General features: G+C 41.3%; 1 protein-coding gene across 1 annotated transcript in view; it reads right to left on the minus strand.

The window, feature by feature from the left end:
* Nucleotides 1-20,317, minus strand: part of LOC142763193 (uncharacterized) — a 493,700-nt gene that overhangs the window by 347,816 nt on the left and 125,567 nt on the right. The window contains exon 3 of the mRNA XM_075865126.1: nt 10,687-10,829. Coding sequence (XP_075721241.1) covers nt 10,687-10,829 — 143 coding nt within the window. The remainder of the gene's footprint in view (nt 1-10,686; nt 10,830-20,317) is intronic.

Below are 20,317 nucleotides of genomic sequence, written 5' to 3' on the forward strand. Positions count from 1 at the left end.
CGATAGGAACAAGCAAACTTTTTATGGACCAGTCAAAGCATTAACTGCTTCCGCAAAATATTTTCTTCGAAAAGGATATCCCATCACCGCTGCTCTGTTGAAGCTGTTGCGAGCCGATTATTGTGACGAATCGTTTTTGATGTTTAAGTTTTCTGTACTGAAAGGCTAAACTGTTTTTTTCGCTTCAGTTTATGATGAATCTGATAAGTCGTGCTTACGGTAAGTTGAAGCCATAGCGGCTGCTTGCAGCCCCGCCACGGTGGTCTAGTGGCTAAGGTACTCAGCTGCTGAGCTGCAGGTCGTGGGTTCGTTTCCCTGCTGCGGTGGCTGCATTTCCGATGGAGGCGGAAATGTTGTAGGCCCGTGTGTTCAGATTTTGGGTGCACGTTAAAGAGCCCCAAGTGGTCGAAATTTCCGGAGCCCTCCACTACAGCGTCTCTCTTAAACATATGGTGGCTTTGGGACCTTAAACCCCACATATCAATCATTAGCGGCTGCTTGCAAAGTGACCACAAATAAAGCAGGTGACTCGAGCTCAGTAAGAAGCTGAGCTTTTAAGCTGGCCTCACAACTTGACCCGCCGCACCAAGGAGAAGATTAAATACCGTGATTTTACAGCGAAAGCTGTTATGAGATCAAAACTAGTGTCACGCGCTGCGGCGTTCTTGTTCGCCGCAGCCCCCGCCAGTTGCCGTAACCGCATCGCACGAAATGAGTAACAAAAATTTAGTACCATTGATACAATGAGGCTCGAACCCGAGCCGGCTGGGGGCCAGCCAATATGCTACCGCTGAGCCACGCTGGTGCAAGGGACGTTTTGTCACTCTTGCCTTAGGTAACCTTATTGTCGTAAAAATTAATCGCGTTAGTACGACTTATAAAATGTTTTAAAACAGCCAAAGAACAACCAGTCGTCGCACGATGCGAATATCGTAACGAGTGGGTCGTAAAATGCTGCAACCCATTACTAAAGCTTGCTCTTGTTGACCTATTGACTGCGGCGCATACCCACTTCAGGCATAAATAGCATAACGAATGCCAGCCTAGCACCCAAAAATTAATATTAATGCCGTAGTGGGTATCAAGCAAGTGTGCTTGAAGCAGTTACCCAGTAAGTGTTTAGAAAAGGCTCTGAAAGGCCGCTCTTCTAGTTTTTCCTGTGACTGTACTGCACCTTCCGTGCAGACCTGGCATTTTTTATCACTATGGAGGCTTACTTAGGAATCGGGCTGATCGGTTTTCAATCAACTACATTTGTCTTTTACTGCTTAAAATACATCTTCGACATCAAACAAGTACACACGTGCTGCGCTGTTTATTTCCCTCTATTTCCCTTTCTCTCAGCAAGTATGAGCTCACTGAGATTTATATGGGCAAAAAACTACTGAACACCGTTATGTTGCATGTCGAAATATTTTATTAAACTCCTAATCCATCTTGTCGACTGGTATATGTAGCCGCTGCTTATGTGATTGCCAGCTGGCCTACAGAACTACATTTTGAAGGAGATGCTCTCCGGCTTCGTGACGTCATATAACAAGAAGGCAATTTTGTGGCACACAGAAAACATTAAAACGAAAGAACAAATGGAAAACAGTAAGCCGTATCGAAAATAGTTTATCCTCTTATTTTTACGTGGTCGTGCATAAGTGGTCATCACTCGATGGGTCATTTTTGCATCACTTGTTGCCTCGCGTAACAAGCTGGTGCAGTGTGCATGAGAAAGACTATTTACACGAATATTCCCTCAAGGTTCCCTTCAAGCTGCTCAGTGCAGCTTTCTCGCCTGGTCTCCACGCAACCTTGTTGCGCAATAAACTCGACTAAATCATATATACAGCTAACGATCATTTCGAAAGGTTGCAACTAGGGATAGTTTAAAGTTACAATCACCCATGCTTTGTTCTTTCAATGGAAAATATTGTTTACACCGTTTGTGTTGGCGTATTTATGCAGGCGCCTGGGGGCCCGTTAAGAAATTTTGGTACATATACATTGAATGTAAACAATGTACTACGCTCCTAACACCACAATTTTTACATTTTTAAAGAAAAGGGTTGAGGATTTGATAGTCAGCTAACAACAGGTATGTAACAATAGTATTATTATTATTTATTGCTCGTGACAGAAACAGTAATCAGACTATTAGCAAATAAATCAGATTATATTACAGACATGCTTGATCATACGCAAGAAAGTGTAATACTTATGAATAAATATAACAGCAATCATTCCTTGAAAAAATCATGGTTGGCCCCTCCGTCATGAGATTCGGCATATAACACGACAGTAAAACGTGCCTTTACAGAGGTAATTAAGTTTTTACTAAGTAATGATAAAGGATCGAGAGTTTGCCGAATGTATGTTTTGGTGTTTGACAGCTATAGCCCTGTTCAACGCGGATGTGTTCTCGTTGACGCTTTGTACATCTCCATGCCGACGACTACCATTCATGATGAATTTATTAAACTTTTGTGGTATCTGTAGATGTTAACTGCCAAAGCATAATCTGTGAGAGAGGCGTGATGGCAAGATAAGCGTCACATATTGGACGCAGAAATTGGGCAAAGGGCGCCATTCTTCGACCTGTTAAAGTGTGATTGAATTTAGTGGTACCTAAAACAGCGCGTCGTGTCACCTCTGTGTAGGCAAATTTATATCGAAGTGCGAGCGCGTCGATAAAGTTCTCTCTCCTGATTATAGTATATATATATATATATATATATATATATATATATATATATATATATATATATATACACGAGTGAGGTAGGTTCACCCCCTCACTCACAATAGAGAAAGAGTTGGTACGCCACTGCTCGCACTCACGTTTCAGAAGTCACAAGTTCGATTCCGCGTGCCCGAGTCTTTTTCTGAATTTTTTACTCTCTTGCGTTTTCATATATGTAGACACGTATCCATATACAGTTTGTGACGGCGACGCCCACGTCGACGTCGACGCCAGTGGCAAAATCCAGGTGAGAGTGTCCATAAGATTGTTATTTATTTCTTTGTTTGATACTGTCAACTCCGTGCTTGGGGTCATTACAGGGAGGGAGCACATAATACATCATATTCACCCAATAAAGCAGTATTCAATAGCACATACGAATAACAGATCAATAATCAGCAACAGGAAAGAAGGAACAAACAGCAGTGACTGCGTCGATTAAAAATCGAGAAACAAATTCTGACACCAGAAGTTGGCGATTAATAATGCAGAGAAAGCTGTCTAACGCATCTCTGAAGTTGACTGACATCGTTTGTTGAACAACCGACCAGGTAAGCAATCACATGGCCTTCCAAGTTGCTGAAGATAAAAATACTTGTTTATTTTTGTTTGCCTGCATATAATCTCAAAAAGAAATTGGCAGCGTTGTTGGCGTATACGATATTCCAAAGACTCAAGCTCGCGTAACTCTAACAGGGCTGTGACGGAGTGTGTGCGTCGGTATTCACCACATACGAAGCGGACTGCTAATTTTTGTACTCTTACAACTTTAGTCAACGGAACCTGCTGGTGATGTCACCAGATAATACTAGCGTACTCTAAGACTGGTCTCGTGTGTTCTGTAAGCAGTTAGTTTCACGTCCGGTGTGGCATGTTCCAGCTTTTTCTTGAGGAAACAAACTTTTTATTCGTCTTAGAACAGATGTTATCTATATGTGAGTGCCACTGCGTAATTCGTACATGGTACTAACTCCTAGGTATTTAAAACAAGTGGCAATAATTAAAGGTTCATTTCCGATGTGATACATGAAAGACTGTTGACGCCTTCCTGAATAATTATGCGTGAATGTTGTCTTGCCGTAGTTTATTACCATGTCACATTTTTTGCACTACACATCTAATGCCCGCAAGTGCCTGTTCAGAATAATTTTCTCACTTTCCCAAGTCACGGGGGATAAAGCAAGCAGTCAACTGCAAACAGTTTCTTTTTAATAGGCGCCTGAACTATTGTATATATATCATTACCAATGTCAGAAAAAGAATTGGTCCTAAAACAGACTCTTGGGGTGCGCCTGAGTACACATGTAGCGGTCTTGAAGTACAGTTTTCAATTCTTACTGCTTGTTGACGCATTGACAAATAAGCTTCTATTCATTTTAAAACTTCTTCGCTTATACCTAATCGTCGGCATATACAGTGAACTTTCCTCTAAAAGTGATACATAAAACATCATTATTATAAAAAAATAACAACAGAGGACCTAGTATGCTCTTTTGCAGATCTCCGCAGTGTACCCTTAGCGCGTATAAACGTTTCTTATTGATGTCAACTAATTGTTGCCAGTTGCTTAAGTATGACCTCATGTTCAAGTGCACAACCTCTTATTTCATAATACCTAAGCTCCTTTATTTGAATTTCATGATTAATTAAGTCGAACTCTTTGATATAATTAATGACAACCCCCTATCGTTATTTGTTTCTCTTCGTACTGCGTTAAAATACTCTTTCTGTTGAAGCGATGCCAGCTCTGTGGCTTTATTTTTGCAGAACCAAATTTGCATTTGGTGAGCACTTTTTGATAAATTTTATGGTTCCCTAATGTATAAGCTTCTCGAACACTGTTTGGAAAATTGGCAAAACAAAAATAGTTCTAATTTTCTACTTTTTTATGGATAACTCCATTTGGCTTTTGGATTTTACTGGGAAAAACGGAAGTATCCAAAAAAAAGATTGCGTACATAAACAAGAACAGGTACTAGGATGTCTGCAAGAAATTGGTCATCTCTAGACACTGTCGATGACACCCCTACAACACTCTTCAAGCTTTTAAGTATAGTTGATACCTCACATGACATCACAGGGTGCACGAACAGGGCGTTGTTAGATTGTTGTTTTGAATAAACAAGTACATGAGATGATATTTGGTCAATGGCTACATTCGTTAGGAAGATGAGTGAATGAGTTAGCCTGTAGAGCCCCCACAAAGTTTCTTACCTCCCACTTCCAAATTACATGTGTCACACTGTGCTCGGTCTGGATTGAGTAAGGCATTCAACATATTCCAAAACAGATGCGTAGTGCTCTTTCCTTGATAATTGAAGCTTCTTATTTAATTCATTTCTGTATTGTTCAAACACAGCCTAATCCTCTGGACGACGAGAAGTGATGAAATTTCATTATACCTGGTCTTTTCCTCTGTTATCATTGCATAACTCTGGCATTATTTGTCTTTCGTGGACTTTTATGTTTTTCTTATGCACATTACTATAAAAGTTCATTTATTATATTTGCTTGTACAGAGATATATGCCCCTGGTGCGAGGCCACCCCAGCACTCTTTCACATCACGTGGGAGTGTGCAGAGCACGATGAAGAACACGACTGCAATGGCACATAAGAGGAATGGGAGGCGCTGCTGTCTAGCCCAGCCCTGGTGGAAAAACTGCGACTAATACACAGAGCTGAATGGCTGGCTCGCGCCTGTGGGGCCCTGAAATAGGGGCACCACCCTGCCGGACAGACTTCGCTCTTCATTACGTACATAATCCAGACAGGCTAGAACTTCAGTGCCCACAGGAATATACAGGGTGGGCACTGAAGTTTTCTACTACTGATACTACTTGAATACTTCAATGAAGGAAACATACGCTTCCTCAACGTTACTGGCTCTGTGAATTACATCCCAGCTCTTTTTACATAGTGTTTCACGAAAGGAGTTGAGGGTCGATTCTGCAAACGCCTAATAAAATTGGTGGTATATGCACGCTCACGCCTTATCGCTGAGCACAAAAATGTGGGCAAATGATCGCTAATAAGACATGATAAGACAGCTGACTCCACACGTGTTTGTGAGCGGTTTGTAATGAATAGATGTAATACACACTGGGAATCGGTTGTTATACGTGTTGGTTTACTGACATTAATGAAACTGTTCGAGTGGATATTGTTTTCAAAGTTATTATTAGTTGCATTGCTATTGCTCATATAAATAATAAAATCGCCTGCAGATATCAACCCGTACTTCGCATCAAAAATATCTGGTAGAAATTGATGGTATAGGTCTCGATATTTTATGAAGTTGTTGTTTGGTGGCTGGTAACAGACGCTAAATACTGTATGTCCACTTACTACGGAAAGTATTTTTGATCGGGTGTACGAGCGAAAAAGTCAAGAAGTATTTGGCAATTCGCATTCCAATTAGTTTGTATCGAAACTGCATCTCTGCAACTTTCTTTACTACTAAGATAACGTGCTTGATATCCCATCATTTAAAAGAAAGCCTACGATACTTGACGGCGGAGTGAAAAGTTTTACCCTGCGCAGTTCTACGTGTGGACGTCCTCACGAGCGAGAGGCAAAACCACAAAGGTCCTCCACCACTGTCATGAACCACCTCGCCTTCACCGACAAACAGTCGATAACTACTGGGATGTCGAGGACTGCAGTGGAAGGAAAAGCGCGCTTGTAAATTGGTCGCTCCCATTCATATCTTGACGACGACGCGGATGACGAGAGTGAAAGATGACGCGAGTATTAGGCCCATACTGACACCACGGTGCCGCTGTGTGGTGCAGTTGTTCCGCTCGCGTGTGACCATGGTCACACTGGGCATTGCACAAGTCCGTATGCCCAGTGCAGGGACCAGTCACGTGACTCTGAACAAAAAAGACTGTGGGCTAGGGACAGTGCCTTCAAGATTTATACACAGCCAGTAATTTTGCGCCAGTGGAATAAATACCCGCTTTTATAATAATGTGTAGGTTTGTGTGTGCTATCCTACAGAGATGTATAACTAAGAATGCTAATTACACTTTACCTTATTCTAGTTTTGTTCTTTTGAGGATGTTTTCACATTTCTGAGCCCGTGCACTCCGCCATTTCGTATAAGTGGTTTGGTACTTTGCAGATGAAAAATGCTTTTTTTTACCTTCATTCACTCGCTTATCGCCTATTTTACAAGATATGATAATGTGAGCTTTTCTTGTAACATTACGAAACATGTTTCTTTTCTTTTCGTGCCAGCTTTAAGGCCTTATATAATTTATAGTTCATTTTTGATTATGTGTTTGTTTATGGCTATTCAGTTCATTTGCAGCCTATCAAGAGTGGGGACACTCTTAGTTCTTAGAGGGGACGTGTCGCGTGCACGTTGATCAAATATTTTTCCGAAATCTTAGCGCATTCCCTGCCGAAAAGCTTACCAAGAGCTTTGTGGCGGTGTCTTTGAGCTTTTTGTCGACTTTTTTGTGTAGCAGTGTCGTCTTTCTTAAGGCGAGATGCTTTTTGCCATTACAAGGAACACAGGCGGCTCTGTATCAGCTACTCCTCAGGACATGTGTGGAAACTGACTGCTGGAGTGCTAAGAGATGTCGCGGTAGCTTCCTGTGTGTTTTTACTTTAGTTCTAACCAATGTTCTTTTGGCAGACGGCTGTCAACGAGCTTGAACTCGGTGAAGACCACCCGAGATTTGTGTCCGTGTTTGAAGCTATCACCCGACTAGGTTCGTTCAACGTGGACTTCTAATTGTTGCTTTCTGTTTTGTCTCTGACGCCGTGTCGGGACGTTTCCGAGAAGGCCTGAAGAAAGCCGCGCCGGATACTCCAAGAGAGCAGGTTGCAGCGACTGCTGCTTAGATTTGTCAGTGTTCTTTATTTTGCAAGTGTATAAAGTGCCGAATAAGAAAGGCAGCCATACCGTAGTGGTCAGAATATCAGCCTTGCATGCAAGAGGTTCATGCTTTCTATCCCGGTACCGCGCAATTCCACATCGTATTAAAAAAGTTATTCGCTTGCAGATTAAAAATACTTTATCGTACCATATCCAGGGTATGGTGGAAGTAAATTAAATGACCCGAGATGCGGCCTCACTGATGACCACCACCGGTAACGTACTCTCTACCAAGAGAACGATTGGCCACCCTGATGCAATATGTGGCACCTACTTCCCACATGAATACGGCAATCAACCCTCGGCCCCAAGCCCCCAGCAGCCACGAAGCAACACACCAAAGCGGTGGTCAGATCTGTGACGCAGGAGAAGGTGCTATATATGGGTTCAGCCCGGCATTCATTAGAACCTGAACTTGGCGATGTTCAACGCTAGAGCGTTATGTGGTGGGGCAAATTTATCTGTGCTAGTGGCTGAACTATAGGGTATTCAATGGGTTGTAATAGGGCTAACAGAGGTTAGGACACATGAGGCATATATAGTGCGACAGAATGGGTACGTCCTTTGTTATCGTGGCTAAGAAAACTGTGGGTGGGGTTTTTTATCCACAAGAATATAGCTAGTAAAATAGAGGACTACGATATCACTAATGAAACAGTGGCAGGTATTGTATTTGAGCTTAATAACAAATACAACATTAATATGGCACAAACCTGCATCCAGGAATGTTGACATACTAGTTGAAAGCTCCTATGAAAACAAAGAATGGGCAATAACTAAAGTAAAAACACAGTACACTTTACTGATGGGTGGCTTTATTGTCAAGGTAAGGAAAAAGGAGGCTCGAGACCAGGCAGTAGGGAAATCTTTCATCGATACTAGCAATGCCAAAGGGGAGTTATTAGAAGAATTCACAGAATGCAATTATTTACGCATCTTGAGTACTTTCTACCGAAAACGAGTGAGCCGCGAGTGGACACGACATGAAGGAGCCGTGATAGTGAAAGTAAGAAACGAATAGATTTTATACTGAATACACACGCAGGAATTGTGCAAGATGCCGAAGTGCTTCTCAAGCTATGATGCGGTGACCATAGAATGGTAAGGTCTCGAATTCACCTAGAAGGAAAGAGAGAAACTGATATGCAAGAAGCCAATCGATAAGCTAGACCTGAGGGGATTATTGATTGATTTGGGGGGGGGTTAACGTCCCAAAACCACCATATGATTATGAGAGACGCCGTAGTGGAGGGCTCTGGGAATTTGGACCACCTGGGGTTCTTTAACGTGCACCCAAACCTGAGCACACGGGCCTACATTTCCGCCTCCATCGGAAATGCAACCATTGCAGCCGGGATTTGAATCCGCGACCTGCGGGTCAGTAGCCGAGTACCTTAGCCACTAGACCACCGCGGCGAGCAGAACATAGGGGAAATCACAGGAAATTCAAAGTATCACGTTAGAACGGGTACTCGGCTCTTTTCGAGGAAACTGGCCTTAGCGTTGACACAATTAATGATAATCTGACGAGCATCATTACGGAGTCTGCAGTAGAAGTTGGAGGTAAGGTAGCTAAAGAGGACACAATCAAGCTATCCTAGGAGACGAAGAACTTCAATAAGAAACTTGAAAGCATGAAATGCTTAAACACAACAGATAAAATAGCAATGGCAGAGCTTGCGAAGTTGATTCATAAGTGTAGGGTATCCTTTGTAAGAACGTATAACATGGATAGAATTGAGCAATCTCCGAACCACGGAGGAAGTGTGAAAGCGGTAAAGAGGAAACTTGGAATAAGCAAAAACCATATGTATGCACTATGGGACAAGGAAGTCAAATTAACTACCAATAAATATAAGATAATTAAAATGGTGGAGTAATCTTTCAGAGACATGTGCAGTAGCCGGGACAGCCACGACCTAGCGAAATTGTTGTTCATTGTTGGTTAGTTCTCAATAATATTGTGTCGAACGAAGAAAACGAGCCCTTAAACTTACACTTTCTTTCAGCTTGAGCTTCAAATAATTGTTTTCAAAACAAAATGCTACAACATCAAGCCATATATAGGCGAGAAACCTAAAGTTAAAGAAACCTAATTATACAAATACAGAGCATAATGACTAATACAGCAAGTGAAAGAAATATGGAGCAAAATCAAAACAAATGAGGTAAAGCGTATTTCATTCATAAAAAGGGCCTCGTTCTGGCAGACTTGATGCGCTGAGGTGGTATGCGAGGAAATATTGAACAGGCTTGAAAGAGCAATCCATACTCGCCATAATGGCAAAAGGTGGCACTAGCTGAAGCTTCCATGTCGAAATGCACATATATACCCCAAAAAGTGGACGGGGGGATAGCTGCCGTGGTACTTCATTTGTTATAGCATTCAACGCATTATTCTAAGGTCACAGGTTAGATCCCTGCCCACGGGATGTTATCTTTTCGTCCACTTTTCTTCACATTTACGTTACAGTTACCTTTAATGACATGCCTTATACATCTCCTGGCATTATTGTCTGTTTCCATCAGTGTTGTGTCTTACAAATGAAACGAGCCCTTAAATGTACATTGTCTTTCTTTCATGAGTGAGTGTAATACCTTAACTTTATGGACACATTCTTTTGATTTTAGTCAGTCTGCAATAGTTACCTTTTTTTATCTGCTCAGTTGGCAGTCACCACCACTCCTCGTGTATGCAAGGGTTACGTTTCATCAAATTCCCAGTTGCCAATCACCACTCTTCCTTGTGCGTTTCGTTCGCTTTTTTCCGCATCTGCGCTGTTTAGTCCTGAAATTTCTCCCTACCTGGTAGATATAGCCTCGTACTTTTTGAAAAAATATCCAAGAGCAGTTGCCTTTTACCACCTTTAATCTCCTCAAATTATCGTTTTTTTTTTATTTAGAATCCGTTAACCGACTTGCAAAGATATACAACTTGATACTTCTGGTTCCACGCATGTGTGTATTGTTGCTGTAATACAATCCATGGCAAATACGGATCACGTAGCTAATCATCAAAAATATAACAGGACGACATTTCACAAAAATTGCAATCGTGATTGTCATACCTGACGCACGCACAAGGCGGATTCTTGTCACACTTGTTGAGGCAGTCGTAGACCCTGTGTCGATCTGGCAGTCGGCCGGCTTTCTTGTCGTGCCGTATGGTGCCCGCTGTTGTCATGTAACCTTCACCCAGTGCAACGTTCGCCTGCACCATAAGTTTCAAGAATGAATGAGATGTGTTTTTATAAGCGCATGCTTCAACAGCGAGGCTCATTGAGCTCGGCGGAATGTGTGTGACCGTGCCCGAAAACTATCATCCTAGTGAATGACTTTGTGCCATGAAATTCGGGTAAATCGTGCTACTCACCACTGAAGGCGTTGTTTGTAATAACACCGAAAACAAATACAAAGACAGAGAGAGACAGTGAAAGATGAGCAGAAGGTTTTAAGGAGTACAAAAAATCTTCGCCCCAAAAACAGTTCTCGAAGCAGGATTCCAAGCCACATGCCCTCTAGCCGAAGGTGAGTGTCCTAACTATTAGAGCACTGCACGGGCCCGGCCCGTGAGCCGGGTCGGGCAGTGTAAAGGATTGTTGGGTCGAGACCGGGCCGCGCTCGGGCCTGTCAGCTTTGGGCTCAGGTCGGGCTCGGGCCTAAGTCATCCCGTATCAGGTCTTAGCTAGTCTCATACATATCGTGTACCCTGTTTAGCATTGCTGTTCGAACTTATTATTCAATTCTTTTGTCGACATAAATGTTGGCGCCTTCTGAAATGAAGCCTACTGAAGCATTAAATTATGCCTGATCCACGTGAACTTCCACGCGTGCACTGGCCCTCTTGAAAGTTGTCTTCTTTTTTGCCTTCCACGTTTTCTTCATTACAGTCTCCACTTTTTTCCTTCTGACACACATCTCTTTCTCGTTCATTTACGCGGGTGCGAGCTGCAAGCGTGAAAGCACAACCGAGGGCAACAGACAAGCAGACTTCCTCCCGTGTTCGCACCGTAGCCGTTGGCCTTCTGTGACTAGAGAACCCGTTCTCGCCCTTTCGGTCGGGTGTCCGGACACGCTACACGTCCCATTTGACAGGCAGCGCTTAACAGCTGGTTCATTTTGTCGCTCTAATAAAAAGTTGTTTTGGAAGCGCTTAGCGCGGTCTCGCTTTAAGACAGAACACTTTTAAAGATCGAAGGCTGTTACACGAAGACGGCATGATAGGTATCTTCAAAGAACAGCGAGGATTGTGGCTATTGCATATCGCTCGTTTTGACAGATCACTGGTGGCACTGTGGTGTGGCGACCCAAGGAAGAAGTGTGGGTCAGACAACATTCTTGTTTTGTACATTCAAATGTGTGTTCAGTACAGCAACTCGCCGATTAGTCAACACGACTGCATGCTTTAATTTATGTAACACTGCATTATTTAGCACTAATTTGATTTGATTCCCTTATATTTTGGCACATGCTCCTTCCGGGAATCAGCCAAAAAAATGTGGCGTGATCTATCATGAGCACCACCGTACCACTTATGAATAAGTTTGTTATAAAAAAATCATAAAAGCATGAAACACAAACACTGTAAAATCTGAGAGATAGAAATGAAAAAAGAAAAAACAAATTCTGAAATTTTTAGCTGACCAGACTGCTGCGTCGTTTACTTCACCATATTATTCATAATATATGCATAAAATACTTATTATTGTTACTTCAACAATATTTATTAGTAAGGAGATTCGCAATGGGATTTCATTGGTAGTTTGAATAAAATCGCAAACCGCACTGGTTGCGTTCCTGTGGCAGTGTCCCAAAACAGAGGCGAAAAAATCGAGCACGGTTTCTATCGTGAAACTAGTACCTATCTTCAAAAAGGAAATAACTAGAAGCCATTTTCCTAGTGAAAAAGTCGACGACATTATAAAGAATAATGGTCGATGGTTTCTAATATTTTGCAGCATGCACAGAGAGGTGATATGGCCTAACCGGCTCTGCGTAAGTATAGGTTAAGAGAGGAGACAAGGCTTCGAGATCTAGTAATTATAAATTCGAGCTTTCCGGACTGACTCCACTCAGGTCGCTATAGAAACTTGACCTTATCATATTCTGTCCATTTAGTTATCGTTTCTATCTGAACGAATTTCTGATTTTCTATATGTCATCACGGTAATATATTCTACTTCTGGAAATACAGAAATGGTTGGACCATCAAGCGACGCTCATGCTAAGAAATCGGCCAGTGCGTATATTCCTAATCCGCAATGAACTGGAAAGTTAACCCACAGTAAATTTGCGTGTTTCAACTGCGGCGGTACTAATCCTAAGAATGTGCTTAGATTTCGACAGTTTTTAGAAGCTGTAAGAGCTGCGTAATCCTTAAGAAAATCTGTCATTATGACTGCTCTGTTTTCATTTGAAGAGATCTTTCGAAGCTCTAAAACATGCGCCACAAATCAGCTTCAAAAAAAACGCCAGGCGAACGCGGAAGGTGAAGCACAGTCAGAGGGGCAGCTACGACAGCGGCCTTTCATAGCCTTTTTTAAGCACTCATCAAGCAGCTGCTACAAGCACACTTGCTTGATGCCTACTACAACATTATTAATAAAAATTTTAGAATGATAGGCCAGGACTCGCTATGCTATTTTTAGTCATTCTTCAGAGAAGCGTGGTATCCGCTAAACATTGCGAGGAATTTTGTGCCAATTGTTCATGCAGTGGCTGACGATGATGAGGAATTATGCCTGAAGTTTTTATGCGGCAAATTTAATAGCTGGACAAAAACATGTTTTTGTAATGGGTTCAAGCATTAGACGACCCACTTCTTACGCTGTTCGCATTGTGCGATAACTGCTTGTTCTTTTAGTGTTTTAAAAGGCTGTACAAGCAGTATGAAAGCGATTGCTTTTATGACATCAAGCCTGCCTAAGGCAAGTTTGCCAGCTTAGTGGTAGAATACTGGGCTGACACCCAGCGCATCAGGTCAAGCCCAACTGTACCGTTGGTACTACGTTTTTTTTTTCTTTTTCAATATTCGTGATTTGTGGGCGGAGAACGGCGGGGGTGGCAGCGGCGGCAGCGGTGAACAACTACGGCCCTGCACGAGAGCCCTTGCCACGATACCCGAGTTGTGATCTCGTAACAGCTTTCACTGTAAAACAGCAGCAAACTCAGGCAGCCTCGCTAAGAAGGACCAGCCAAGCAAATCAGAGGCACTTCCCATGCCTGATTTTTCATTATTCACCGAAGCATCTCTGGCTATTATAGTTGTTTCGGATTAAACTATGTAATCTATTAATATAAAGACAGCATAGCCTTTTGCTCTGACACCTGCAGTGAGGTGAAAGATGTAGCCACTGATATTAGGAATATGAGAGCTGAAATGCAAGAACTCATAAGACAAAACATGGAATTGAAAGCGGAAAATAAGAAACTGTCACAGAAATGCGATGAGCTCGAACAGTATCAGCGCCTAAACAATCTTGAGATAAAGGGTGCGCCGGTCGGGAGTGATCCAGTGGATGTTGTAAGAAAGATAAGCGAAGCTGTCGGCACGGCAGTTGATCTGTCTGATATTGACGCATGCCACTGGATTCCCACTCCTAAGCCTGGTGTGAAGAAAATAATCGTTCGCTTTGTAAAAAGAACAAAACGTGACGACATACTGGCGAAATGTAGAAAGAAGAGGCTCGATAGTTCTATGCTTGGGGATGATAAAAAAAAGCCCATTTTTGTAAATGAGCATTTGACGCAGAAGGGCAAGGCATTGCTTGCAGCGGCAATACAAAAAAAGAAAGAAGCCGCATGGAAGTTTGTCTGGACATCCGGTGGCAAAGTCCTTGCACGCAAAGATGAAGGATCACGAGCGATACACATTGCGGATGAGACAAGCGTGGCTAAAATTAGAAATTACATGTGGCATGTGTCATAACAAATTGAAAAACATTCCACTATGACTGATCTTGTAAATAACTAAAAGTATTACAGTGTTGAAGACTTTAATAGGGTATTTCGATCCGGAAAAGGCTTGTTTACAACATTGCATATAAATTGTAGAAGCATAAAAAGAAAGGTCGACGACATTGCTAATTTTATAGGGTCTATAGCTATCGGATTTGATGTGCTCGTTTTTTCCGAGACATGGATTACTTATAAAGAAGATGCGCCGTTCTTTCAAAGCTATAGTCATGAACTTCTCGGTCGTAAGCAGCAAAAAGGTGGAGGTCTTGCTATTTATTTTAAGGATACGCTTTCGAGTGAACTGCTTGATAAGTATACTGTTATGAACGATGATGTTGAATGCATTACAATGTGTGTTGGCCCATTCATAGTAATTGGTGTATATAGGCCACCACATGGCCACAAAAAGAAATTTATTGAGTTTCTTAATGTTGTGTTATCAACTGTTCGCGGGAATTCTCCTCGCATAGTCATGGGTGACATAAACATTGACCTCTGTTCCAATGATCCTGATGCCAAAGATTTTGAAACGCTCTTACTTACATATGGAAGTACAAATTTTATACGTTCACCTACTAGGATTACAGCAACAAGTGCTACGCTCCTTGATATATGCGCCTCAAATTTAAGTTCACAGAATATAAAATCCGGGGTATTTGCGTATGACATAAGTGATCATATGCCCATCTTCTTTCTTGCACGAATTACTTCTCAAAATGGTCAGAAAACAGAGACATCTTTCCACCGAATGAAAAACAGCAAAACTCGGGAACATTTTTTTCAGCTAGTTCAGAACATAGATTGGAACACTGTTTATAGACAAGAAAATCCTGATGATGCTTATAACACATTCATGAGGTTGTTAAGTGCTAGCTATGATGCGGCATTTCCACTTCTGAAGCGCTCATGTGGCAGAAATAAGAAATGCAGAAAGCCTTGGATAAATCGTGATCTTTACCGGCGCATAAAAATAAAGAATAAATTGTATCATGATTTTATCCGTTCGCGGAACACAGACGCCTTAGCTGAGTACAAGAAATACAGAAACGTTTTAAATTCAGAAATACGGAAGGCTAAACAGAACTACTATGAAAAATTATTTGAAAGCATTTACAATGACCAGAGCAAACTATGGGAGGTCATAAATGGGCTTACGAATACAAATAAGGGTTGTAATAGGACACAGGACCTAACAATTAATGGTCAGATTTTCAGTGGTGAAAGGTTGGCCAATGTAAAAAAAGGTTGGAATGAAGAAAGGTTGGAATGAACATTTCATAAATGCGGGTTCCTTTATTTTAACGGATGAAAAGCGAGATAATGCTCCAACTCTTGATAAGTCTCCTTTGCCGTATTCTATTTTTCTCGCACCCACAGATTCGGTTGAAGTAGAAAGATTAATCAGAAAACTTAAAAACAATATTGCATCAGGGATTGATGAGATAGGTTCTGTTGAGTTAAAAATGGTGTCACCATTGATATTTAATGTCTTGGCCTATATTATCAACCTCACCCTCACTAACGGTGTATTTCCAGAGCAGTTAAAAGTGGCAAAAGTCACTGCAGTGCATAAAGGTGGTGATATCAATACTTTAGCGAACTATCGACCTATATCTGTGCTTCCAACAATATCAAAAATATTTGAAGGGGTTATTTATGATAGACTTGCATCCTTTTTTGATAAGCATCAAATAATAACACAAAGTCAGTATGGTTTTCAAAAAAATAAATCAACAGAACAAGCTCTACTGTATATCAAAGATAAGATAATCGAAAATATGGAAAACAAAAAATATACTCTTGGGCTCTTCCTCAATCTTCAAAAGGCATTTGACTCCATACAATTCAAATCATTGATTCATAAATTATCAGGTTATGGGGTGCGTGGAGTTGCATTACAACTGTTTAAAAGTTACCTTGAAGATTGTTATCAATATGTACAACTGAATAACACTATTTCTGCAAAGATGAAATTAAACCAAGGAGTCCCCCAAGGGTCTATACTGGGTCCATTATTGTTCCTTGCCTATATAAATGATATTGTCGATATACCTCATTCTCCTGAACTTATAATGTACGCTGACGATACGAATGTTTTCTTTTCATCAGACAATCTAATATCACTTGAGGTCAGTGTAAATAATTATCTAAGCAATCTTTCAAATTGGTTAAGGCAAAATGGACTGCGCTTGAATGCAAAAAAAAAAACAACCTATATGATATTTCGACCTATAAACAAACCTATTAGTAACATAGCTGTAAAATTCGAAGGAAATTGCATCGCACATGTTAGGGAACAAAAGTTTCTTGGTGTATGGTTTCAGGAGGAATGAAACTGGAACACACATGTAAATCATCTGATCACCGCATTAGCGCGAATAGTTGGTTGTTTTTTTAGAACAATGCACTTAATCCCATTGAGCTTAAAAATAAGTATGTACTATGCACTCTTCCATTCTAAAGTAACTTATGGGATGTTAGTCTGGGGAACGACATCACAAGGGAATTACCATAAGCTAATAACTATACAAAAGAAAATATTGCGCTGCTTTGAAAAATACAGGGGGAACTTGCGCACTGGTCCACTATTCATTAAACATTCCATACTCAGAATTGATCAATTATATCATTTTAAATTGCTTCAGTTAATACAAAAGACTAAGCTATATGAAGCAAGTTGCACCGAAAGACCACACTACAGTCTGCGAGAACAAAAGAAACGAGCTCCTAGAACAAGAACCATGTATGGAAAACAAAGTGTTGCTTACCAGGTACCTCAGGTTTTAAATACCCTTGCAGATCAATTGAACTTTAGGGCTAGTAGTGCGACTTCCAAGAAACAAATAAAGAACTTATTCATAACCACCGGTCTACACTATCGAAATTACGTAATAGAGTCTCATGCCTCTGCAAATGCTTAAATTGTTCATGAATTTCTATGTCATTATACGAGTGTATACAGCGCAATTCACTGTATCCGCATGCATTTTGTGTCTGTTTTTGAGTTGTTTTATTGATATCGCTTAGTAGTGAATTTTTACGAGAGTGACCTCTAATTCTTGAAATGTGTTATGTAAACTTCTTATGCTATTTATGTTTGAATTTTGTGTATACAATTGCAGGTTGCTTGAAATCAATGTATTGAATATATATATTGTTTGCCAGTGCTGATGTTTAAGCTTTGCACTGTCACGGACTGCGGAGGGACAAGGGCCTTTGTCAGGCTGTTCGCCTTTAGCCCTTTGCCCCTGCAGTCAGCTCTGTATCCGGCTTACTATAAATAAAGTACTATTACTACTATTACTACTACTATCTTTTATTCAGCTATTTGAGGATCTGAGAGACTGTATATTATATTCCGGGGGCGAATTTTATTATGTTCTATCGTGATATTATCATCCAAATTATTACTTTCAATTACATTTCTAATTCCCCATTTATACTTTCCAGTTTCTTTTGAGCAAACATTACTGGGATGTTTAAAACCGTGGCCAATGAGCAAGAAAGATGGCGTCTGGATATGTGATGAAGGCTTATTCAGATCTCCTTGCTGGTAAGCAATAATCTTTAAAAATGCTTGTAGTGTTAAAATGAGGAACCAACAAAGTAGTGTAGGCAGGCGCACTTGATTATACAGCACACAGATAGGCACAAGCGTGGGGAGTCCCAGACATCTTCGCATCGCCTAATGCTCGCTTCAAGAAAACCAGAGGTTTTGTTTTTTAAACATGGCCGCCAGAGAGTAGTATGCATGCGAATTCCACTATTGGACACATGTACTTCTTGTACAACATTAACAAGGCATGCTTTCCTAACCCGTATTTACGGTTAGACAGCTTGCGCAGTAAATCCGAAGCCCGTTTTGTCTTTAGAGCTATATATTTTAAGTATTCTTCCCAGAAGCAGCTAGAACAGGGTTTTTTTTTATTGTGCAATAAATTATGTCACAAGAAACATTACTTTTGCTCAACAGCTCCAGCTCGTATGCAATTTATGTAAACTCAAATTATATATTTCTGTCATTTTTTACCTTCTGTAGTAATATATTTTAGTGTCGTTCTTTTAAATGCAAGAATGAGACTACGTGTTTAGCACTTCGTATGAGAAGCAGCCATCTATGACTCCAGTTATAATTTAAATCACCCTTGAATGATTTCCCCAAAGTGTTATGGGCGTAATTATTCGTACTTACGCACAGAACCAGAGAAATTCATGACACTGAAATAATTTCTCAAAACAATCTAGAAAAAAATACCGTATTTGTGGCAGGTACCTTCGCAGCAACCGAAAATCGGACAGTGTTTCTTTTATGTTCGAGGCATATTTCAATGAAATGCGCTGGGCTGGGCCGGGCCGAAACATTTCGGGCGTAGACCTGGTGCGGGACTTCTATAAGAACACCGGGCCGGGTTCAGGCGGGCCGGAGCATGGCGTTTACAAATCGGCCCGTGCAGTGCCCTACTAACAACTCAGTGATACAAACACTTTTTTTTCTTTAACAGAATGAAGAAAGTCCTTTCGCTCAGGCGAGGTTAGACTTTCCTTGCTGCTTGTCGTTTCGGGCTCACACCCAAAATGCCTTCCACTAACATGCACATTACCAAAGCTCCAAACTCGGGATTTCTAAACACAAATGAAACGCACGAAACTAGTCTAGAGCATCTCTAGAGCGTGCATATATCTCCCGTATCACGCTGACGTGGGCAAGCGAAGTGATTGAAAAAAATAAATACCCAGAAGAAATGTTTCACGAAGTGAGACTCGGAACCGCACAACCCCAACCCACGGGTGAGGGTCTTGACTATTTGGTTATTCAGAAACACTATCCGAGCATAGCACGGAGTTGCCTTATATTCGACGTAACTCGATTGCGTGCCAGACAGAATACCGCCGTGCACTCCATTTAGGATTTGGTGTCGGCGCTGTACAAAGCACAGCACGGAAGTGCTTCAGGATATTTCTCTGCATACTTTCGAAGCGAGATATGTTGGGATTTAGGAACGCAACTCAGCAGACCATACACAGCCTTTCTTGACACCATGATTTAGTTCCCGTGAGAAATGAAGAGAAACAGCAAACATGCCCTGAGACTACCACTTCACGGCAGTGCGCAAAAAGAAATAATTCTCATGCAGTAAATAAGGCTGAAACACAATAACTGCGAAAATAAAAGTTAGAAAAAGACGATTGCACGGGAATAAATTCCATCACTTTGACGCACTTTACATTCTAAGTGTGACACGTTACCCCTTATGCCAAACTTGAAAAAAAATTATATATGTATTTTTTATTAATTCTATAACAAAAGTCTTTTAAAAATTTTGAAGGAGCTTGTTTCCGGTATCCAATATTTTTTCTCGCTTAGAAGCACGCATGTAGTCTAGCCGAAGCTAGGCCAAAGCTTAGAGTCATATTTTATGAGTTACGGTCGCGCTGAAAGCCGTGGATATTCATGAATGACCCGAGTGAGGTAATGTGTGCACCCTTGACTACACAAACCATAAGCTACAGACGCCGTGGTTCTGTTGCAGCAACTAATAGTTGCCGGTGACGTGCGGTCTTTCTGCAGACCAAGCGGAACAACTGATTGCTGGAGTAGGTTGGTCTTGACTGTCATAGTGTGCCGCGAATGATCAGTTCTTTAATTGGATGCGGTTTATAAAGTACATTAACGACACTCGTTGACACTTAAGGGAAAGTGCGTGCGCGTGCGCTCGACAGATGAGTGCTATAGCTAACACG

Source organism: Rhipicephalus microplus, chromosome 1 (assembly GCF_043290135.1).
Source record: "Rhipicephalus microplus isolate Deutch F79 chromosome 1, USDA_Rmic, whole genome shotgun sequence".
Classification (NCBI taxonomy): Eukaryota; Metazoa; Arthropoda; class Arachnida; order Ixodida; family Ixodidae; genus Rhipicephalus; species Rhipicephalus microplus.